Genomic DNA, 25216 nt, shown 5'->3' with positions numbered 1-25216 from the left:
TAACAGATATCTCTTTGCTTTGTATACACATTGGTGGAACAAATGGGGATATGCATAGGTTGTATTATTGTATGTTTATCATTTTTGATGGTTCAGTATAGCTACACAAAAAAGATAAAAAAAAAATATGCAAATATAAATGTAAATTAGCAATAGCAATTTTCTCCCTGTATTCTAAAAATAGTAATCTTTTCTGAATGCCATCATTTCGATACTTATCCATGTCATATGACTCTTACATAACGCTGGCGATATGAGTGTAACTAAAACTCGAACAGCCAATAATAATTTTACAGCAGTGTAGTATTAATTATCCAATCAAATACATTGAGAACTCAAAGTAACTCATTCTGGATTAATATTTCATCCTGAACATAACTTACTTACTTTCTTTACTTTGGTCTAGCTGGACTGCTGTTTCTCTTCTTACTGCAAAGCTATCAAAAATGTAAACATTTTGAAATAGGCACAAAATAGAGTGCCAAGTTTTTCTTCATTATGGATCAACATTCACTGCAATAAATATTTCTACAACATCATTATTATTTAAATATCAGTAATATTATATTTTAGACTATCATTACTTATATTTTTTTTATCACGGAATGTACTGATGCAGTTCATAGAAGCCAGTTAACTTATACAAGGAGCTGAGGCATTTTCAAGTCACTGTCGTAGCTTCTCTTGGCCACTAGTGCAGAACAAACAGAGTTATTTCAAAAGGATATACTCTACTGATATAAATGTTTAGTTAGAAATACTGTGGGTCTTCCAATTTGGTAAAATGAAGAATTAGAAATGAAAGATAATAACAGTAAGCCATAATTCATCAAACAGCTCATCAACATTCTTGGAGTTTTTTATAATTTCATTAACAACTTGTGCACTCTTCTAAATCAAACCAAGTAATTTCATTTCGTAAATTTATCCACTTACTAATTTTATTGAAACTGGTTCTCCACAACTCTAAGTATTGGATAATAAAATTATAAATATGCCTGAGATTTTTATTTTTAAACATCATTATTTTCTTTTAGACTGCATAGCAATTCTTTGGCAGAAGATGGTATAAATTTATGGGGTTTTCCTTTCTGAAGTTGGCAAATTAATTCAGAATAAGTCTAAAATGCTTTTGTAGCTGTGATAGAATTAGCTTCCAATATCAGGACCATGTTATTAAATAATTGTAGAGTATAATATAAAAATTTCAAAAACAGTTCAGTTTCTAGATTTAAAAAAAAATCAAATAATAATTTTGCCCATTTGTCACAAGATAAGAGGTATGATTTTAGGCAATAAAAAATGGAAAATTTTTTAATTATAAAAGCAGGTATCGACTAATAATATGAAATGATAAAAGAATGTATAATTCATATTCATGATTACCAATTTATAATTGTATTTAATGTTTTAAAAAGCTTTTTTTTTTTAAATATCTCTCAATATATGTATATAATTGTGATGAAGAATTTAAAACTAAAATAATTGTTGATTTTCAGGGCAAAAACACCGTATCTGCTTATATTCCTAAAGGTATGTGGTATCAGGGAAATGGAAGTTCTTTTGAGGGCCATGGTGAAAGAGTTACATTCTCGGTACCGATTTATAGCATTAATATCATGCTTAGAGGAGGTTATGTTGTGCCAACTCAAATTCCAGCTCAAACTACAACTGCTAGGTATGTAGTAGGTAGATTTCTATGAATGCCTTTCTTCTTTAACAAAAAAGTGCTTGTTTTATGTATTTTGATAAATTAATGTGCAATAATATATATATATATATATATATATATATATATATATATATACATATATATATATATATACAGGGTGTACCGTAAATGTTGCGACAAACTTTTAGAGGAGGTAGGCCACATCATAAGGATTAAGAATTGCATAGGAACCCATGCTCGGAAATGTTGGGTAAGTGGTAGCAGAGGTAGGAGATAGGAAAAGAAGAAAGAGTAATTAATTTGAAACATTTAATGGATATGAATACAAATGGTGTACGGCAGCTTGAATATTACAACAGATGCTCAAAGTTTGCATCATCAGAAGCCAAACATACCTGACACCGACAGACCATTTATTGCTGGACCGGGAGTGTCTTTGATTGTAGTCTTGCCACGAGATCCAGTTCAGACACTACAGGATAGTGATACATGGCATAGAAGGGGGAAAAAATCAAGGCTCGATAAATCCGGTGAGCGGGGGGGGGGGGAATTGGTTCATCACACCCAATTTATCGATGCAGGAATGATCTGTTCAAATGGCTAGGAACATCTGGTCCAAAATGAGCAGGGACCCCATCTTGTTGGAATCACATGTTGCCCCTCACATTTGGTGGAACATCATCAAGCAAATCTGGAATAACTTTCTCCAGAAAGATAAAAAATTTCATGGCATCCAAATGGTCTGTCGATGTCAGGCATGTTTGGCATCTGATGGTGCAAACTTCAAGCATCTGTTGTAACATAGTTGTCGTACACCATTTGTATTCATGTCCAATAAACGTTTCAAATTAATCACTCTTGTTTCTTTTCCCATCTTCTACCTCTGGTACCACTTAGCCCTGACAGGTATAGGTTCCTATGCAATTCTTAATCCTTATGATGTGCCCTACCTCCCCTAGAAGTATGTCCCAACATTTACGGTACACCCTGTATATATTTGATAATCTTCAAACTGTTTCCTATATTAAAATTCTGTGCCTTTTAATTGGATCAGATTTCAGTCAATTTCTTTTTAGATCACTATTGGCTAAGAGATTAAAATCATAAAGTATTTGTAATTTGGCTCTGGTTTGGTTCCTTGCAGTTGATGAGCTGGATTCATGGCCTTTTTATGATATTTTCCCCTCTTCCCTGTATGTTCTTTAAATATGGGCTGGATTTCCTTAGTTAATCCTTTGAAACCATCTTCTACTCAAGGAATATAGTTCTTCAGTGTTTTCCATAATTAAAACAAGCCTATCTAATCTAATCCAGAAATTTTCAATCCCATTTCCCAGGTAGCACTGATACATTGAATCCGTATGCACACATAATTCAATTATTAGGTGATGACATTCAGTGAGATAAAACTGTTCCGCATGTGCTCAGAAGTATTTACTTTAATTATTCCATTGTGATCTATTAACTGTGCTATGCTCATATTTTCTGAGAATTTGTTGTATAAAGCAAATGCTTTACTTATTCATGTAAAGTGGCATCAATTATTTTTGCTTCCTGGAGCCTCTTTTGGATTATATATATATATATGAGGGGCGTTCAAATTAAAAGGTACAAAACTTCATAACAAATAAACCAGTTGAAATTTGAATATGTCACTTTGGCATACGTAGTGAGACGTCTAAGGATGTAAATGTAGCACCTGGTGTGGTTGTGCACATGCGTTAGGTGCCCGCACACGACGCAGGTGAGAAGTAGGCAGTTGTGTGTTCTGTCCAATTGATGTGAAAATGCATTTAAGGAGATCACGGTGTCCATATTGCAAAACTTGATGACTGAGGAGCAGTGAGGCATTATCAGATTTCTTACTGTGGAAGGGGTTAAACCGGTCGATATTCATCGCCAGATGGTGTCTGTATACAGGAGAAACTGTGTGTCGGACAAATCAGTGAGGAAGTGGATTGCTTTTGTAAAGTTCTAGCGTGTTTGAATGATGACCCGAGACCAGGCCAGGCAAACGTGTTAATCACGGCTGAACTCATCAACAAGGTGAACGACATCTCAAAAGGTGAGAAGTGACATCTCAAAAGGAAGGGCTTCATCTCAGATGATGAATTGAAGGACAGAGTAGAGGACTGGCTCCTGTCACAGCTACAGCAGTTCTGGGAAGAGTTAATACTTTGGCTCGGGAAACAGTGCGATAGTTGCCTCTGGTGGTGATTGTGATTACTTGTAAATAAGCACTTCAGTATATCCATATTGTCATTCAGTACTTTTTCATATGAACATCCCTTATATACACTGCCCTCCAAAAATTAAGAACAGCATGTTTTTGTATCTAATATGAGAATGAAGCAAAATAAAAACAAGAAACTTATAGGACATGTTCACTAAACTGTGCTTTAGTGAATGCGACATAGAAGGTTTCTAAAGTTCAACACAAACATGAATTACAACAAAAAATTGCACTCTTAGCAGAGAAATCCAGTCTTGGAGAAATGGTATATCACAGTTTTTGAGGGAAAATGAGGTGGTAACATTACAAAAATGAGTTCTAATAAGGAATGTGTCCATCCCTAGATTCAATACATTGGCGACAGCGACGTTACATGCTGTCAATTAAGTTGTCGTTAGTGAAATGGCTAGCAATGACCAGACACAGAGTAATCCATCGAATGACCTTAGAGGAGGACTTAAAGCAGCAATCTGGCTCCCAAGGTAGTCCCAAAGATGCTGTATCGGATTCAGGTCTGAGGATTGAGCTGCCATTCTATCCACTCCATACCGTGACCCTCAAGATATTCTTCAACAACCCGAGCTTGGCGCAGTCGCGCATTGTTATCGATCAGAAGAAATCCAGGACCAATAGAAGCAGCATATAGGTGGACATATTGATCAAGGATCTCGTCTCGATATCTCACACCTGTCAAAGTTCTTCCATGGAACACATGCAGATCAGTGTTACCACCAAGAGAAATCCCAGCCCAAACCATTATTCCACCACCTCGCTAATTGTGTCTTTCCACAATGTGGGAGTGGTTGTATCTGGTGCATTGTTTCCTCCAGATTGACTGATGATCTGAATCCTCTAAGGTGAACCTGGACTCGTCTGTGAAGAGAACAGACACCCATTGTTGACTGGTCCAGAAGATGTGTTCTCTTGCCCAACATAAATGGGCACCTCTGTGTTCTTGAGTCAAGGGAATACAAATAACTGGCCGTCTTGCATACAGACCTGCATTTTTCAGGCATCTGTGTACTGTAGTAGCTGAGATTCTTGTTCCTGTTGCTACTAAATGATCTGCCATGAGCTGAGGCACAGTAATGTTACTCCTCCTTCGGGCTGAAAGAGCTAAATAACGGTATCCCGCAGGTGTTGTAACTCTAAGTCTGCCTGGAACATGTCTTCTAGACACACCTCAGATTCAAACTGATTCTATAGTCAGTAGACCACACTGAGAGATAGTGAGACGTCTAGTAGCATCAGCTTGTGACATCTCAATTTCAATCACCCGTCACCTCAACAAATTGGGCAGACGACTGCATTACTGTCATGCATATGAACTGTAAATGTAAATGTTACTGACATTTTTGTAATGATGAGCTTTGAAAAATATGCTGTTCCTTAACTTTTGAAGGAAATATATATATTGATGAAAGTGTTACCTAGTAAATTTACAGATACACAACCAAGTTTCTAATATCAGGATTATTTTAAATGAATACATTCTTGTTCTGCCGAATTATTTTAAAAGTTGTTAAAAGTATATTTATTGTAGACTGACTCTCAGAATTTTTAAATAATTACTCAATTTGATATTTAATTTTAGACAAAAGATTCACTTGTAATTTTAAAGTTGTAAATATGTCAATAAAACATTTCAAAATTGCTTAAGAATAAACTTTTCTGTTCTATTATTGTTCCCCCCCCCCCCGCAAAAAAAATTAGTATTTAAGTATGCACCATACATGCATAAGCATGTATAGTTGTCTTTTACATTGCTACCTACACAGTACACTTCTACACTACTTTTATACCACATTAAAATTACTAAGCAAGGAAAGCAAGCGAACAGCAGGATCTTATTTATTGTACATATATAATATAGTGGGAAAAGACATGATTAAATTTGTAGGTGATTTGGGGTACACAGCAGACAGAAGTCAGTGCACAGAGCTGCCACCTTAGGTAGCAACAACAGCTGTAATTCAGCTGGGCATCAAGTTGAACTGAGCTTGGATGACAAATGCAGGTACTTTATTTCATACGACTTCAACTATATGGCAGAGTTCATCAATCGTATTGGTTGGCAAATAGCATTATGCCAGTCTTTTAGTAACCCATGATCAGATGTTTTCAATGGACGAGAGATCTGAAGACCTTGTTGGCTAGGGCAACTGTCAAACACCCAGGACAGCATGAGCAGCATGTGGTCATGCATTTTCTTGTTGAAAGATGCCATCACACAGACATCGAAGATAAGGCACAACCATTAACAAAAATATAATCACATTAACCATAATTTTGCCATGGCCAAATTATGACATGTGCTGGTTTCTCCTTCTTACACATGATACCACATAGCTTTTACACAAGCAACCAATGATCAAATATGATTTCCAAGTCCGTTGTGCAGTCTTTTCATCTATACACAATACAGATAGTATTACTTATAACTTCTTTATGCACTTGTGTTGAAATATGAATCATTCACATATTCCAGCTTGTATTATCTTTTATGCAAATTTGATGTTTGTTGATGCTGTGTTCATGGCATAGCAATTTCATAGGCAGAAGTGAATGTTTATGACACAGAAGTTTCATTAGCACTATCATTTAACAAGCTTTAGAGCAGGCACTTTATTTGGCATATTTTCTGTGAATGCAGTACACAATTTTATACTTCCTCTTACTTCCCGTTACACTTTTGTTTTCCTCACAGCACAACTATAGTATATTTTAAGGTGCACTAATGTGTCACAACATATGATTTAAGCTTTAGAGCAACAGTTCCAAACCTGCGGTACCATTACTCCTTGGAATACATGATGACATAGGTATATATAAAAAATTATCAGTAGTGGTGGAAAATAATCCAGTGTTTTAGTAAGTGCTGATAAAAAGTCAAAATATTCATAAAATTTCAGTTTGGTATTATATGAAAGAAAATCAAATTTGATTGTTTCCAATGTGACTTGATTGCCTGTACTAAAGGTTTGATTGAAGTATGTCAAAAAGCAGTGAAAGTAATAAGTTTTCACAAATCCTGTATTTATTCTTGATTTCTTATGCATCATACTGTTATGTGTGTATGCATTCATAATTCATTAGTGGACTAGTAGTTCATTTAACACAGGTCACTTTAGTACAGGCTACAACCACTTCACCTTTCCTAATGAATTTCACCTGGAATGACTGTCCTCCATAGATCGATGAGTGAGAAAGTACTAGTACTAATTTTGGACTTTTATAGTTCTTAGGATATTCCATTCTGGGATATCAGAAATTTCTGTTTTCGGCTGTGGATCAAGGTAGTAAAAATTCTGTTCTTGCTGATGTTGTGATGTCATCTTGAGCTATTATTTGGTGGAATTTATCTCAGATTCCAAATTGGGTTATGTTCCCTGGGCAAAATGCAGTTCATTATTTTTAAAGTCCCAGGAAAAATTGTATTTCCTTTGAAAGTATAACTCGAGTATACTGCTGCCACTGACTGCAGAAATCTGAAACACTTTAAAATGGGGCTTCTCAATATTTTGCAACTTCTGCCATGTGAGATCACCACTAATTAGGTTCCCTGTGCAGTCTTAGCTCCTGCATCTTCGGGTGTTGGGGGTGTTCTGCAATTCCTTCATATGTGACCATCACCACTACAGTTCCAGCACTTTAGGGTCAGTTTGTTGCTACTCGTATTCCACCTCAAGGCTTTGACTTACCTGCTTAAATCATCTAGAAGAGCAGTAACTTGATCCATTGACTCCTGGACATGACCTGCTTCAGCTGGGTGGCAGTCTGTAGGAGTTGCTTTCTGGGCTGCCTTGGATTTTATGGCATACACTAGAGTGCTTTTTGGGTCCTTGAAATGCACCATTTGAAGGTTTTTTTCTCGTTCAGGATCCCTTTCAAGATCTGGAGTACTGCAAGGACAGGATTTCCTTTGTTTCTATTAGACAGAAAAGGCAAGATGAGACAGCCTTTTAGTATTAAGCTTGTGGAGTGTTTCCACGAGCTTCTTATGGGACAATTTCAGCTGAAGCCTGCTGTAGTCTTTTAAACACTTGCCACAGCACAGCTCCAGCGTGTTGCATAAAGCTTCATAACCTCTGACTTTGGGGCAGAGTTAAAGGATAATTCGCTGCGTCTGCTCTCTGAAAAGTGATGAGATGGCCGGCTTTAGCTTCAGAATCCCATACATTTCCATTTGCCACTATAGAGAATTGAGTCTTATACTCTTGCAAAGAGGTCTTTCCATCATACTATATCATTGATTTGTTGTTTGACAGAGGAACTCTTTCTTCGATTTGTTATTGGGCAGCAGAATCTCTTCCTTTAGTTTGTTGTTCGACAACAGAAACGTGTTCTTGAATTTCTCTAACTTTATCTTCAAATGTATCATTTCTGCCTTAAATAGCCTTGAATTTCTTTTCTATTATGGCAGACTTTTCTCTTCTCATTTCTTGTTGACCTGCTTCGATCTTTTCTTAGATAGAGGCACCATAGTTCTGATTTGGTATCTGCTCAGTTTTCATCTCTTCTTAGATCCCTTCTATCCTTTCTTGAACAGCTTTCTTTTTATCATCTCTTCATTAATGGATTCATGACTCACTTTCATTTCTATTTTAAATGCAACAAAGGCTCTCAAAAGTTGTTTTAGTTGCTCTTCGATTGTTGTTATCACCGGCACTCAATCCCAGTTCTGAAACTAAAAATTGTTACATGCATACAGTTTGTAATGGATTGAATACATGTGAAACTGAAAACAGCTTGATAAAATTTATTTTTCTAAAAGGAACACTTCACATTTCTAGAACTTTCCATAAAAGTACACACACAGCTCTTCTCAAAGGACAGAGAACAATCATTGTTGCCACTTCTTGTACTTACTTCAAACTATAAATAACATTAAGCACAATGCTATACAAAGCACATCCAAAAAGTGAAACTCACATGAAGATCTCTCAATATTCCACATTAGCTCTGAACTAAAAACTAAGGACTGATGCTAGCTCCAGTCTTACATAGCTTTTCCATGGCCACTGAGGAATTTCCAGTACCTTCCATTTCTTAAAATTACTGAAAAGTATATATGGTTAAAGTTACATTTAGGGATCAATTATACTTATTCGATTACTGCACCAATTACAGTTATACAGGGACCAGACACAAATGATCGCCAAATTCAGAGACAAAAACCATCTCCAGCTCTGCAATATCTCACCAGTTTAGCCAGATAGCCACTTACTTCAACTTTAAATAGACTTGCCCCTGAACCTTCCTGACAGAACTTCATTTTCTTCAGACTTTTCATGTTACATTATACAGAATCAGTAACAATTTGTAATCACTTCCTTTCCTGCTCAGTGAAAACCTATCATACATAGTGATTGGGAACTAACTATATTTTTGGTACTGAGTGAGTCATCAAGTCAGTTATATAGCTCTCTTTAAATTATGGTTTGTAAATCAGTTTGAGTGTGGATTTCTTAAATTTATATTCTTTTAAAGTTGTTTTAAATTTGTGTACTTTTAAAGATAAAGTAAAAAAGTGTTGTTGTCGTGAAAATAGATAAATAGTTAAACATTAGATCTTTGCACAAAACAGAAACTGATGATTGATAATAGTTCTGATTTGGTATCTTTTCTATGCATGCTTTTAGAGAACCACACATTTAATTTAAGCTTGGTTTTTCACAATGATGAATGGCTTCAAGGGCTTGCTTAACTATCTGATATTTTTTCAAAACTAAACAAACTCAGGTCAGGATTGCTGAACAGTTCCATGAGCATTTTCAAAACATCTGTCAAAACTGATTCTGTGCTCAAAAACCTAGATTTTTGAAAATCATGTATTGAATCAGATATTAGCTCAGGATTGTCCAGGCAAAGTAAAAAGGTCAACTACATTTCAGATCCTTTCAGTAAAGATTGAGAAAGTCTCAGACTTTATGATTTTTTTAAAAAAAGAACAATGGATTTTTCTGACTTATTCTTTGCAGTTTATTATTTTTATGATATTTAGTAAAATGATGTCACTTTAAAATATATGTGTCAATACTGGAAGAGGGTCATAGGTTCTGAAGGGAGAAGTTAGAGGCACCATAAATTATGAAAAGTTGTTAAAGGGTACACCAAAGAATAAAGGTTGGGAACAACTGCTCTAGAGTATTAAAGATTGTTAATCAGGTATTGAATGAGATTTTGTATTTGTACAAGAATATTATAAAACATTTTAGAAGAATATATATTGGCACGACATAGATGTATTTGAATAAAACTTGATAAAAATTCTTCATATATGTTGCAATTTATACAAAATTTTTAATTTGATTCAAATTTGTTTTGAAATAATAATTAATTTTGTTTCTGAACTTTTATGTTATAGTGCAATAATTATTAATATTTTGTATATGGTTTTCTGAGTATGCATTTACATAAATTATATCATGTAGAGTAATTACTTGATAAAATTTCAGCCGTAAAAATGCTTTTCTTCTACTGGTATTTTTGGATGAAAACAAACAAGCAACTGGTGAATTATTTTGGGATGATGGGGATTCTTTAGGTAACAAATTTTTATTACTTAAAAGATGGCTTATCTTATTATTAAATATAGTGCTTTATTTCTTCACTGAAGTGGTTCTTGAAATGATAAATAATGATAGAAGTTAAGCTTTTTTTAGAAAGAAAAGTAAACCTTATTTCCCCCTGTAATTTTTTATTAAATTATTATTGGAAGGAAGGAAACATTTCTAATAAAAATAATTGTGTAATTATGAAATCTTTTTCTACTTTACTGGATGTATATTTTTATATTTGTTTTACCTATTTGTACTTTTTAAAGTTTAAAAAAAACTGCAATTATTTAGCATTTGTACTTTTTTCACTTCAAAGTAAATCTGTTGTAGCATTTATCACTTCTTTATCGAAAAGGTTCCCATATTAAAAATTACAAAGAAACTTATGTAGTAATTCATATTTGAACTGAGCTCATAAATACAAGTCTGTGGTTAAAAAGTATTTTTCAATATTTTGGCTGCTAAATTAAAAAATTTGATTTTTTTAAATAATTATTTTTATTATTATTAACCAATATTAGCTTACCTTCAAAATTGTCTTTCATGTATAACACAGAAGTGGAAGTATTTAAAATTGTTGTAAAAGTTTCTGTATTTAGCAATGTATTGCTGTATGTGGTGACTTGAGAACATTCTGAAAAAGCTCAACAAAATGCCAGATTTTTTTTTAAACTGCTGGAAATTTCTAAAACGTCGTAAGTAGAGGACCATGAAATGTTAGAATTGCGATTTCTATTAATTAAGTTTAAATAATGTTATCATTCTTCTGGTATTTTGATCTTCCAGGGATTCTGAGATCATCTTTATTTTAAATTAAGGATTAAAATGTTTTACAAGTCCATAAGGAATATTTTTAAGATTACTGAATACTGTACTACAAGTATATTCTGGGTATTGCATTAAGTAGTAAGTCATGGCTAACCAAAGATATATCAATAACACAAATAACTTGATTAGAAGAGAAATATGCTCATTTAATTTTTTAAAAATTGGGGGGGGGGGTTACTTGGATTAACTTACATTTTGAAAATGTTGTGCTTGTTTGAAAGCACCATGCTCCAGGTCATCAGTGAACATCAAGAGTTCATCTAGAGTAGTGACAGAGAAACTTTGAAAGCAAGCCAAAAAACAGAATAAAAAAATTTAGCGGGCTAATGTAATTTATTCTAAAACTTTAAAAAGAGTGTACAAATATTACAATACAAATAATAATGTGATGAATGAAACTATAACTGTATTTTTAAAAGGTCCTTAAATTTGGGTTTGATCTGCAGTTTACTAATTCTGAGAAATGCTACTAAATGCTTATTTGTCAATCTATTTCTGGTATAATACTTTTTAAGGTTCATGGTAGGGAACACTTGTTTACATATATAAGATAATGATGATGATGATGTTTTGATGAAATAAACATAAAATTCAGATTTTTTTTCCTGTCATATTAGGTACTTCGTCAGTCATATTACTACATATGTTTGTTATGGACGCTTTAAGTTGAAAGCCCTTCCAGAAATTTACCAAAAATATCTCATTCCATTGCACTTCCTTTTAATGACTGCAGGCATGCAAAGTTCATATCAGCACCTCTTATAAATAATGCTAGTTGAGCAGTATCATTTATATCAGTACTTTCATCCATAACTATGTAGCTGAATTTAAACTGACTATCTTTGACACTGACTGTGATGTCAAATTTTTATCGATGGCTTCATTTCTGGAAGTCACCATATTTCAAGATAAACTTACAGTCTCAAAATCTTCTTTCCTATCACAAACTTGGAGCATGCCTTGTTCAAGGAACTTCCCATCACTGGGAGCTGTATTACTTTTAGCATTACTGCATGTTACAATTTAACTTGGATATGTGGCTGCTTCCTTAATATTGTTTACTTTTTTAAAACATATTTGTCAACCTAATAATTCTTTAGAAAGGTTTTCTGCTTTATTTTCATTCATATCTCAATAAATTGCTTTTTATACTTGGATGTGAAAGTGGCAGAAAATACTATATTCTTTGAAGACTGCTATAGCTTCATCGCAGATGATACACACTGGTTGATCCTTTACAACTGTAAATAAATATTTCACCACTATTGTATGATGCTGTCAGTCCACCAGCTAAGGCTCAGTGAGTCAGCTTCTGCCATCGTGACTCATCCAATGTCACAGTCCACCACCTATTGACACCAACATTCTTTAACTACTTTTCCACATTGTCTAGCCACCTCGTTATGTTTGGTTCTCTAAATTTTTGCTGTAGTTCAAAATTATTTCTTATTCTCCACACTTCATTTTCCCTTACTGCTCCAAAAATTCTTCTCAAAATCTTTCATTCAAATGTCATTACTCTATCCTCATCTACTTTATTCATTGTCCAGCACTCACTTCCATACAACACCACTTTATAAAATAGAATTTTGGTTAAAATATTTTTTTTTTTTTTTTTTTTGTTTCCTTTTATAGATACATTTGAAAATGGGAAATACAACCTTATTCAGTTTAAAACAAATAAAGTAAGTTAAAAGTCATTTTACATTAATAATATATAAAATCTAATTCAAATATTTATATTTCATTGCTGTACAAGTTTCAGTAGCTGTTTAATTCACCATTTGCTGTTGTAATATCATTATAAAGATATGTAAATGCTCATATTTTTTCCCTTGGCTTATGACAATTTATCTATTTATTTTATTTTGAATTGCAGTTTGGTACTTGTTTATTGAATGGGTCTACATGAGATCAAATTTAAAATTTTATTTTTAAATGTTCAAAATGTATTAAAAAATTTTAAATACATTACGTGGCAATGAAAATGCAATACAGTCAAAAGTCGTTAATCCGGACTCGTCGGGACTTCGGCGATTCCGGATTATAGATCATCAGTTTAAATCTGGTAAAATGGCATGCTGAAATTATAAAAGTAAAAATATGAAACCGTAATTTATGAAATAAAGAACAATTATGATCTAAAGGGTATCAAAATTTACAAAAAAAAGCTTAATATTTATTTGTTTACTTTATTAAACATTTCTTTCAATGTAAGTTGTTTCAGTTGCTTCGTTTTTTATGTGATAATGCATTCTCTTTAATTCTATAAACAGACATAATTTCTTGTTCGGTTACGAAGTTCTGCTGTTCAAGTCCTATAATTGCTGTGTCGAGAATAACGACTAATTTGTCAATCGAAATTTTTTCGTTTTCAATAACCTATGTCACTTTCTTCACTATCGGAAGCGAATTCTAATGACGAGGCATTTGATTTAAATCATATCAAAGACGGAGTACATTGAGATGAAATACTACATTGAGTAAGCAATTATAAGCCAAATAAAATAAAAACATCTGCTCTTAAGATAAGGATAGTGCTGACAAATCAACTTCCAATTAATTGCACGCCGCTGCGGCGTTAAAGATAAACAAAGTTTAGATAAACAAACGTTTAAGTTTAGATAAACAAAGAATATGCCTTTATCCATTTTTTGCAGCAATTCCATTTTTTGTTTAATGGACTCCGAAAGATACTTTCGCTTTGTATATCCTTTACATATTAGTAAATATATATCGGAAATTCTATTTGACATAATCGAAAGTTCAAGCTTACTTTTATAAAATTACTCTAACAGTCTGCAAAAAATAATAATCCGGATCCAACTCGAACATTAAGGAACAACGCAATCTGCAACATTAACTGAAATAGATAATTAGATAATTTTAGCTTCGCTTATCCCGTCCGTTATACATTAAACGCGCATTCGTAAACGTATTTTGCGCACGCGCACACGCAAATTCGCAACGGTAAAGGTCTTACGCGCTTGCGTCAACGCGACGCATGCGCAGAAAGTTTGTAGCTTTGAGGTCCGGATTATAGGTGTCCGAATTAACGACTTTTGACTGTACCATAATTGCATGCTCCAAAGAACATGCAAATTGCAGGGTAGACACCATGTACCCTCTGTCAGGCAGAATAATAATTTTCCAAGGCACTTACTCCCTTGTATGGCATACCAACTGTGGTAGAGATGGTTGGAAGAAAGAAATGTGGTGCATTAACGGATGACAGTTCTACCAGCGCGGAGACCGACCTATGCGCAGGTGTGCGATGGTTACCCTGCAGGCCACATTTGTCCTCATTATGGCAGGTGCAGGACACTCTTGATGCTCCCATAACAACCAAAACAATTATTCACCTACTGTCAACCGCTGACCCATGTGTATGGCATCTGTTAAGAAGGCTGCCATTGAGGTACAGGTGCCTTCATTTATGATGGTGTTGGAACAGAGCCTTGTGAACTTCTGAGTGTGGTGTTTCCTGATGAGTCATGCTTTTATTTAAGCAGGGACAGTCACCATATACGAATCTAATGGTGACATTGTGAGAGGTACAATCCGGCCACAATTGTGGAATATCACACTGCATGAAAACATGCTGTTTTGGTTCGGGATTCCATTGCCTGTGATAGCAGATCACTAGCAGTCTGCATTGTTAGCACTATAACAACCCAACCATACATGGAAGACATGTTCCATCAAGTAATCCTACCCTTCCTTCATGGAGTGCCAAACTGTCAACTGCTGTCCTATGTGTATGGCATCTTTTAAGAAGGCTGCCTTTGAGGTACGGGTACCTCCATTTGTAATGGTGTCGCTGCCTCCATTTGTGGTGGTGCCTTGTGAACATTTGAGTGTGGTGTTTTCTGATGAGTCACACTTTTATTTAGCAGTGTCAGTCACCGTGTACAAATCTAATAGTGACAGTGTGAGAGGTACAATCCGGCCACAATTGTGGAATGCCACACTGCATGAAAACATGCTGTTTGGGTTTGGGATTCCATCGCCTATGATAGCAGATCACTAGTAGTCTGCATTGTTGGCAGTATAACAGTATAACAACCCAATGATACATGGAAGATATGCTCCATCAAATACCCCTACCCTTCCTTCATGCAGTGTCAAAAATCATTTACAAGCAAGACAAAGCCAGACTGCACATGGTGTGCATCAGCTAGTGGGCTGTGCAAGGAACCCGGGTGCTTCCATGGACACCTGTCTCCCTAGATTTCTCACCTGTCGAACACGTCTGAAATATGTTCGGATGTCATTTGGCTTGTGCCACACTCAGAAGATGAACTGTGGCAAATGGTTAGCAGGGAATGGGTATCTGTCCCTCAGGAGACAATCTACTTGACTTTTGCAACTGTACCCAGATATTTTGCTGCTTGTATCATCACCAATGGTGGTCCTACAACTGATTGAGCATACTGTAGAGTCACTCTTTTTGTAAGTGTATCATGTTGTAATAAACATCACTTTTAGTTCATTGCAGTGTCTCTCCCTTTGTTGATTCATCAGTTTCTTAGCATGCATTCATGGTGTTTCATTTTCACTGCCATGCAATGTAGTCATAATACATATAATGTAATATTAATTATGCATCAATAACATACATCATTTAGTAAAGTATTTTAGTATTCTTGAACGTGAAAAACTAAGAAGGTTTAGTGAAGATTTAATGATGTATAAATTTTAAAATTTTGAATAAAAGTAACATAAGGAATTTGGTTTATATACCACCGAAATTATAATTTACACTATTGCTATATCCTTTTATTTCACAAAATGATGAAAATATATTGCTAACTTTTTAACAAGTCATAAATAAGATCAAATGAAAATACTCATTGTAAAAGGATATGAAAATGGGAAAATAGGAAAACACTTACTGTAGCAACGTAAATATCAAGGAGAAAAACTATGGAAATTATACAGATATTAATAGCTTTTAATGACTGGTTTCTTCTGCATAAAATATTCTCATTTCATTATTTTTTCCAGTTATCTTGTGAGAAAACAAACATAATGAATGGGTAAAGACATTTTTAAAAATTAATTCACAAAATTAAGAAAGATCATTAGAAAATATAATACTAGAAAACACTGACAATGGCTCTATGAAACAGCTCTTTTCTAGGGACATTGTGTAGTAGAATGATGAAAATTTAAGATCAAAAGCATGCTCATAATTGGTTTTCAAAAGTTTTGCTTATTGTCTGCTTGGCCCTGTTTGCAGTTTAAAGAAATTGTCAGTTGCTAAAATGAGTGATTGTCTTTTTGGCTATATCCATATATGGAAGATTTGAAAAACCATGCATAATTAGAAATTTATGGATGTCTCTATATTAAAAACATAAAAATCAATTGACTTTCAGATGGTCCAAAATAGTATTAATAAGAAAACTTAAATGGTAAGAGCAATTTATAGAGAGTTTTTAAATGATCTGAATAATACCATGGAGAAATAGAAGAAAAATATTCATTTGCTCTATGACTTACTACTTTCATTATTAATTATCTGTTGGATATAATTTTTCCTTGTCATCATTCCATCAATCCTGTTGTATCTAGATAGTGGATTTATCTAAAATAACGATGACTATAAATAAATTAGTGTTATAAGTTATTCAAAATAAGTTCTTGATTCAGGAAGTAAATGCAGTCAAAAGTCGTTGATTCGGACATCCATAATCCGGAATGATGTATAATCCGGACCTCAAAGCTACAAACTTTCTGCGCATGCGTCGCGTTGACGCATGCGCGTAAGACCTTTACGGCTGCAAATTTGCGTACGCGCAAAATACGTTTACGAATGCGCGTTTAATGTATAACAGACGGGATAAGCTAAGCTAAAATTATCTAATTATCTATTTCAGTTAATGTTGCAGATTGCGTTGTTCCTTAATCTTCGAATTGGATCCGGCTTATTATTTTTTGCAGACTGTTTGAGCAATTTTATAAAAGTAAGCTTGAACTTTCGATTATTTCAAATAGAATTTTCGATATATATTTACTAATATGTAAAGGATATACAAAGCGAAAGTATGTTTCGGAGTCCATTAAACAAAAAGTGGAATTGCTGCAAAAAATGGATAAACGCATATCCTTTGCTTATCTAAATTTTAACGTTTGTTTATCTAAACTTTGTTTATCTTTAACGACGCGGACCGCAATGAATTGAAAGTTGATCTGTCAACACTATCCTTATCTTAAGGGCAGATGTTTTTATTTTATTTGGCTTATAATTGCTTACTAAATGTGGTATTTCCTCTCGATGTACTCTGTCTTTGATATGATTTAAATCAAATGCCTCGTCATTATAATTCGCTTCCGATAGCGAAGAAAGTGACAGAGGTTATTGAAAACGAAAAAATTTCGATTGACAAATTAGTCGGTAGACACAGCAATTATAGGACTTGAACAGCGGAACTTTGTAACTGAACAAGAAATTATGTCTGTTTATAGAATTAAAGAAAATGTATTATCACATAAAAAACGAAGCAACTTAAACAACGTACATTGAAAGAAATGTTTTATAAAGTAAACAAATAAATATTCTGATGATCTATAATCCGGAAAAATCGATAATCCGGAATCGCCGAAGTCCCGACGAGTCCGGATTAACGACTTTTGACTGTATTAACATTGAAATATGTATAACGACATCAGAGACTGCGAAGAAAAATAATTTCCTTGATTCAATTCCTAGAATCTTTACTGATCATTGAAAGGATTAAAGAAGAATCCATTATATTGTTTCTCATTTGAGAATGGTGAAAATGGTTAAGAAATCCAATCTAAAGAACTACAGGAATAGTTTATTATTTAATGATAGTGATATCATAAAAATAGTTAATAAGATTGAGAAAATTGTTTATTAAGTTATGATGTTATTTCTACATGTTTCAGAAAACAATGCAAGTGAGTATCTGCCATTGATATTACAATAAAACTGATATAAATTGAAGACTTTCAAACCAAAGATAAACTTATGCTGATGGGAAATAAACTGCCAAATGATCATTAATGGCCTTTCAGTATAAACGGTAATTCTAAAAACTCAACCAAATGTATGTATTATATCACATCATGAAAATGTTTTTGATCATAAATCTGTGAAATATTAAAATGCATATAACGCAGTGTTTTTACTGACTATATAATATCTGTCTTATGCCAAGGAAAGTATATTTTCAGGTATGTTAGTTGACTTAAATTGTTTTTGAAATAATAATTTGGAAAACTATAATCTGAATTTTTTCTGATTTTGTATTATAATTTATTATTAAATTGTTTATAATTATTTTCATACAGAATGGATTTAATAGTACTGTGGTAAAGAAAGGATATGAAACTGGAATGGTATTGGGTCAAATTCAGATTACTGGAATAGATTTTTCCCTTGAGAAGGTTACTGTTAATGGCGTGGAATGCATATCTAGAGATATTTTAGTAAGTATATTTTCTATTTTTTTATTAATTCAAATTTGCTTTATCACAAGTAAAAAAGTTAAATTAGATAGGACTTCAAGTTTATGAGACAGCCCTTTTTTAATTGCAAGTTTGACTACCCATAAATGTTTCATAACTTGTATAAATAACATTTTCAGTGTTTTCATGTGCAGTAAGTACTACTTGTTTTTCTTTCAATTTACTATATTTTTGTAATTTTCATGTTTTAATTTTATTTTACACATTTTTACTTTTATAAGGTTTTTTATTTTTACAGTAATTTAATTCAAAGAGTGGGGATAACATGTCTTCAAGAATGCAAGACTACCTGAGGAATAGTTTTTCGAAAAGGAAATTAATTTGCAATGGTTTAGAGTCTTGCAGTGTCGAGAGGAATGAAACATGTTATTCAGCACTCATTAATCAACCTGGTTTAATGTTTTAAATACTTGACAAGTTCTGTTTGAAACAATAAATAAGTGTGATTAATTTATTATTTTTTCATAGCTTCTATAATTTTAATAATTACACCACTGTTTTAACAAGTTTTAACTTCGCTTATACAGAAAGCTTAGATTAAGGATAAGAGCTTTTTTCAATGCACTTTTTTTTATTACAATTCATTGCAAAATTATCCCAATTATGTATTGGAGAATACTTCAAAAAGATATTACATAATAAAAAAATCAGAAATTGTAATTTTCCATTCTGAAGAATAAGGCTCATTTTGGAATACACAGATCTAAAAAGGCAGATTGTTTATTCAGTTTTATTTTATACAAGTTTATTGAATTAGGGCATAATGAGTAGAAAATTATTCTAACCAAAAATATATAAATATCTGAGATAAAAATATGACTGTAAATGGTAAAATGTATTTATTGATATTTGTAGTTGTACAAGTCTCGTTCCTAAGTAAAAAACATAAGTATAATAATTATTTCATTTAATGAAGAATAATGTTGAAATATACAACAATAAATAATAGAATCAAATTTAATGCCAAACAGGAGATGTAATTAAAAATATGCGTAAAGCTATCTATTAAACAGAACATAACTTTCAGGGTCAAAAATTTTCTTAGTCATCAAAAAACATTAATTTGTTATGCCTATTTAAACAGTGATTATTTTAACATTTCCAATTTATATTATTCTTTATAGGATAATATATTTATCTAAATGGGCCATATAACTGATAGAATATTACCTTCCTGCATTTAAACAATATAGGCCATAGAAATAATGTTTTTAATTCCCTTTTTTGCCTATTTTCTGAAATTACTTTAAATATCTTAATAGCTTTTTAGAGTCTTGTAGTTTTTAGAATTCCTATCAAGAATGCTGAATAAAGTTATTTTTGTTGAAAGGTAATATATAGAACAGAAGAATGCTGAATAAAGTTATTTTTGTTGAAAGGTAATATATAGAACAGAGTGAGAGTAACACTTCTAGCGAGTGAAATGACATAGTCAAACCTGAATTTGAATTGTCTTCTGTGTTCATAAGCTGGCATGGCAAGCTTGTTATTCTATAATGTGACTGATATTTCACTCAAAGAATAGTCAGAAAGTTTTATAAATCTTGAAGCAATTTTTGAATGTTGTTATGAATGAAGCTTTTAAAAATTTATTAAGATTTAATTTAAATACATAAAAAAGAACTTTTAAGAATAAACTGTACAATTTTGAATATTTAAAAAGAAGTTTTTAATTAGCAAGAAATTTATGTTTTCCCAACTTCTGTTAAATATGCAATGGCAAAAAATCACAAAGTGTGTCCAATGCCCAATCAGGGACTACGTATATATCTCTGATTCTATTTTAGTTGTTCATACAAACCCAAAATTAGCTGATTCAGAATTCAAAATTCTACAAAATAATATGTGAATCAAACACATATAAAAATCAGTTAACAGAAATTCATAATTAATCAAAGCATACATGAACTATAACATAAAATTACTGTGCTAAATAAGTAAATGAAATCAATGTATAACATTACAAAAATGACAATAAATAAAATGCAAGCAATCAGACACAAATATTATAAAAATATCCTTTGAATGTAGAACAGTATACCTCTGGATATGTAAAGCGATGGTGATCAATTAATTAAAATTTTCTTCTTTTCCTTAGAGAAGAGTTTTTCATGTCCATTTTTGGCTGCATAATATTTCAAACTTAGAAGAAGAAGAGAGAAGCAGAATTATTTTTATTCGCAGCCTAAGCTGTAGCCAGCAATTTTCAGATATTGTTTGTTTGGTCAAATGCAGCTAAACTTGGGAAAAAGAGATGTTTTCATTGAGGACCTTCTTAGGGAAATTAGCTTGTATAGTTAGTACACATGGGTAAAAACACAGAAGGAAATTTACAGCTAACAAATGACACTTTTATAATGATACTTTAAATGTATCCTTGTTAATTTAAATTTTTAACTTTAGAGGGTTGTGTTAAATTGTAATTGTCAGCTAGTTCCATTAGTTATTTAATCTAGCTTTTATAAAAAGAAAGGTTATTATTGTAATTATCTCTCAGCCCCATAAGTTATTGGTTGATCTATCTCTCTCTCGCTTTTTTTTTTTTTTTTTTTTTTTTTTTTTTCAAAAAAAGAAGAAATCATTTTTGCAATATCAGTTCATTACTGGTAAAATATTCAAGCTAGTTTGTTATAGGAAGATATTATTGAGATACTGAAACTGTCAAATATTTTCCTTTTAATTTTAAAATAATCTTAAATTTTGTTCATTCATTTCAGAATAATTCGAACAGTTTGAATAATAGTAATAATTATGGAAGATTTTTGGCGCAAAATCCTGAACATTCTGAACAAGAGGAATTTGCTAATGTAACTGTTCTAGATAACTGGAAATGCCAGTTTATGTTTTATAAACCAGAAGTAAGTAAATTATTTCTGTTTTATTTTTTACCTAGTTCTTGATGTGTGCTTGTTTTATAGTATGCAAACATAATCAAGTCTTATTGAGTTTTCTGTAACAGAGAGACAAAAAATCTAACTTATGTAGTTAAAGTCTTGAAAATCCAGATTTTAATTTTAATAAAAAATATTTTCATATTAATAATGCAAAAATAACTCTTCATAAAGAAATTTTAAATATTCTGTTTCTTAAATTTATATTAATGCAATTTAAATATCTGTTTATTACTCATAGAAGACATAAAATTAATTCCTTATGATTAAGCACAATATTGAAGATGGATAGCAGTATACCTCTGGTATATAGTATTATATATATATATATATATATAATAGTAAACAAGTATGCAATTTATAAATAAGTATGCCATATATTTGTAAATAAGTGCCACATTTATGCAATTTCTTGCAAAGTTCTTAATTTAACTAACTTATTTACTATTATATATAATATGTAATAGTATATATATCTGTAAACCTATATATCTGGTATATAGTGTATATAGTATTATAAATGAACTCAACTGTTTTGCAAATGATAATGAATATTATAATTTTTTTTACTATTTTTTAATTGTTTATATTTTAAAATATTCCATCTTCATTTTTATGTGGACTTTGTTTTACTGCTGATTTGACAGTTATAATGGATTATTTAGTTATCTGCCAATGGGCAGGGAACCCTCAGGAAAGATTTTTGAAGAGAAATTGACCTTTATGTCTCTGTTTACACAGAATGCTGTAGATTTCTTTGAACTGAATTTTTTCGTTAATTTTAAATTATTTATCCAAAAAGCATTATTTAGCTTACATTTCAATTTGTTTACAGTAAACAGATCACGAGAAAGCACTGAGGAAAAACAGTGACTTAGAAATGATTTTTAAAATTCCCATCTAATCTAAAAAAAATTAAAAATAAGACAGTTGGCTGAGAAATTTGACCCACAATTTAGATAAGTTGTTTTATTTCCTTTTCTGTTAATCTTTTAATCCTTTCCCTTTAGGCTTTTATTATGTTCACAGTTTTTGGAATTTTTTGTTTAAACTTCCTTTTATTAAATTTTCTGCTTGTCAGTTTTTTAAATATTTCGTGTTTTTATCTTTTCCTTCGATCGTTTTATCCATTCTTTTTTCTTCTCACACTGCATGGATTCTTAATACAATTTTAGCAAATTTTTGTTGTGTATGAATTTTGATTTGTCACCCCCATTTTTGTCTTATTTGCCATTATTTATACTTGTTATTAATTTTTATTTTGCTTATATATCATAAATTTGTATGTAATTATTTAATTATGTAGTAAATATGTGTAGTTTCATATCAACATTATCAGCAGTATTTGAGTATTTTTGAACTTTCCGACATCTTCAGAAATTTTCTATTATGAGAACACTTTCAAAAGTACAGATGTGAGAGTTCCATAAAAATGAATGTAAATTTTGTTTCATTATCCTTGTTGAATTTTTTTTTTTGGGGGGGGGAGGGGGCGAGAGTAGGCTCCACATTTTTATGGGAAAGGTGGTTCCTTTTTGGATTATTACTTCTATTTTTAATAAATATTTTTGAGGAACCGGGTGAAGTGTGTGTAGGTATGAAGGGTATGTTTCCCTAAATGGAATTATTAGATGCAGATCAACTTCTGTTTTGTAGCTGATTCTCAAATTTGTTAACGTTTTTCATAAAATTTTCTGCCTAATGTTAAGAAACTTTCTAAATAAAATTGCTTAGAGTCAATACTAAAAGAAATAAAACCTATTACCACCATTTCAAAAACATTGCTATTGTAAGTCATATATCAAATAAATCCTGATATTTTCCATATTAATAACTAATTCTTTCATTCTGTAATGATAGTGTTAGTTACAGGTGTTACCTGCTATGTATACATGATTTTACTTTTTACAAAGCATTTTATGTTTCGTTTCAGGGCTTTTTGTTCATCTCCTTTACAAACTTCAGTTTGCTGAAATCATTTGTGATAGTGTGGAGTTAGTAATGTGAAAATTATCGACTTTTCTTGATAGAATGAAATAATGAGAAAATGTATTTTATAATGAAGTTCCTTTATTATAAACATACTTTGTGAGTACTTCTGTAAATCTATTTATCAATACTTAAAGTGCCTTGATAAGATATTTTTGTGTGTTTGAACTTTTCGTTTGCAGATAAGATTCCTTCTTCTTTAATGTTCATATATTTATGTTAAATTTGTAAAAAATTGTTAAACTTGTGTTAAATTTGTTCGATCTATTTTATGAACATAGTTATTTTCCATTTTAAAATTCAAATGACGTATATCATACTTTATTATAGTATTATAGGATTATTTAAGTATTGTTATCTCAAATTTTATAGCTATTAATATTGAGAAAAATTAATTGAGGTTAATTAAATGCAAATTTTTTAACTATTATAATTTTATGGATGAATATTCTCTTTGTAGTAGTATTATCTGAAATTTTAGAATAAAATTTTATTGTTTTGAATGAAGTAAATAATTATTTCACAAAACTATTATTGCAAATCACCACCATTGAAGAAAATGCATTTTATGGAAAAGTTCATTAAAGAGAAACATATTTTCCTATTTTTTTTTTTTTTCCATTTCTTTTCTGTATGTAACAATATTTTAAAAATCGCATTTAAACTTTTCTACAAGATGGAATTTAAAAAAAATATATTTAAAAAATTACTAAATTCACATTCTTAAATTTCTAAAATTCTTAATTTAATAAAAAATTGATTCTTGAGTTAATAAAAAAGGAATTTAAGAAAAATTACATAGTTTTTGGTGCATGGAATTTAAGTATAATATTAAAAAAAAAAACACATTTTCTCACTTTTTATGTATATAACAACCCATATTTTGTAATATTATGCCCCCATTTTAAAAATCTTTATTTTTTAAATTTGTATTACAATAATTTGAATCAATGTACTTCTGATTATACTGAATAGTTAATAACACTGTCAAGTTGTTGCAGGAAAATAGTGTTAGAAGAATTAACTGTATTTTGATGACATAAAGAGCAATAAGTTAAATTGTGACATTGAACGTCCTGAAATCAGACTCAAGTTTAGTTCGTATTGTCAATCTTTCTAGAAACAACCTTTCTAGAACACAGTTTCTCTTTTTCATAAAAAATTCCATATTATAGTATAAACAATTTTTTTTCAGTTAAATGAATAACAGTTTTATAGTAAACCTAATTAGTGAAAAAAATTTCTCCAAATTTCTCAGGTCAACTTTTAATTTATCTTCTTTAAAGAAAAGTTATGGTTCAGTCCTTAGAGATTTTATGTCAGATTTTTAATTGTAAAATTTATCATAAATCTTGTAATGTAACATAACATAATTAGCTAAATTAAGATAACTTCAAAATTTTGTATTACAAAATTTAAATCTTCTAACAGAAAAAACAAAGATTAACTCATCTTTCATTGCTAATATATGGTAGTCCCTTAAATATTCTTTTATATTTTTTTCCCCTGATAAATAGTATAAAAAAATCTTTAGCTGATGAAAAGC

General features: G+C 31.5%; 1 protein-coding gene across 2 annotated transcripts in view; it reads left to right on the top strand.

Moving 5' to 3' along the window:
• Nucleotides 1-24173, top strand: part of LOC118185055 (lysosomal alpha-glucosidase-like) — a 72400-nt gene extending 48227 nt beyond the window's left edge. Inside the window, exons 14-19 of one of the 2 annotated variants that reach the window (XM_035354846.2) lie at nt 1500-1678; nt 10364-10452; nt 12929-12978; nt 18614-18751; nt 21508-21648; nt 23615-24173. In XM_035354846.2, the coding sequence (XP_035210737.1) occupies nt 1500-1678; nt 10364-10452; nt 12929-12978; nt 18614-18751; nt 21508-21648; nt 23615-23680 (663 nt within the window). In that variant the 3' untranslated portion in view covers nt 23681-24173. Of the gene's footprint in view, nt 1-1499; nt 1679-10363; nt 10453-12928; nt 12979-18613; nt 18752-21507; nt 21649-23614 lie in introns of those variants that run through there. The other variant, XM_035354847.2, reaches the window with a different exon arrangement.
• The last annotated feature ends 1043 nt before the right edge of the window (nt 24174-25216 follow it).

Source organism: Stegodyphus dumicola, chromosome 5, assembly GCF_044657685.1.
Source record: "Stegodyphus dumicola isolate Sdum_Otavi_A_Nest chromosome 5, ASM4465768v1".
Classification (NCBI taxonomy): Eukaryota; Metazoa; Arthropoda; class Arachnida; order Araneae; family Eresidae; genus Stegodyphus; species Stegodyphus dumicola.
Note: the sequence above shows the minus strand (reverse complement) of the source record. Positions and strands in the feature narration are given on the sequence as shown.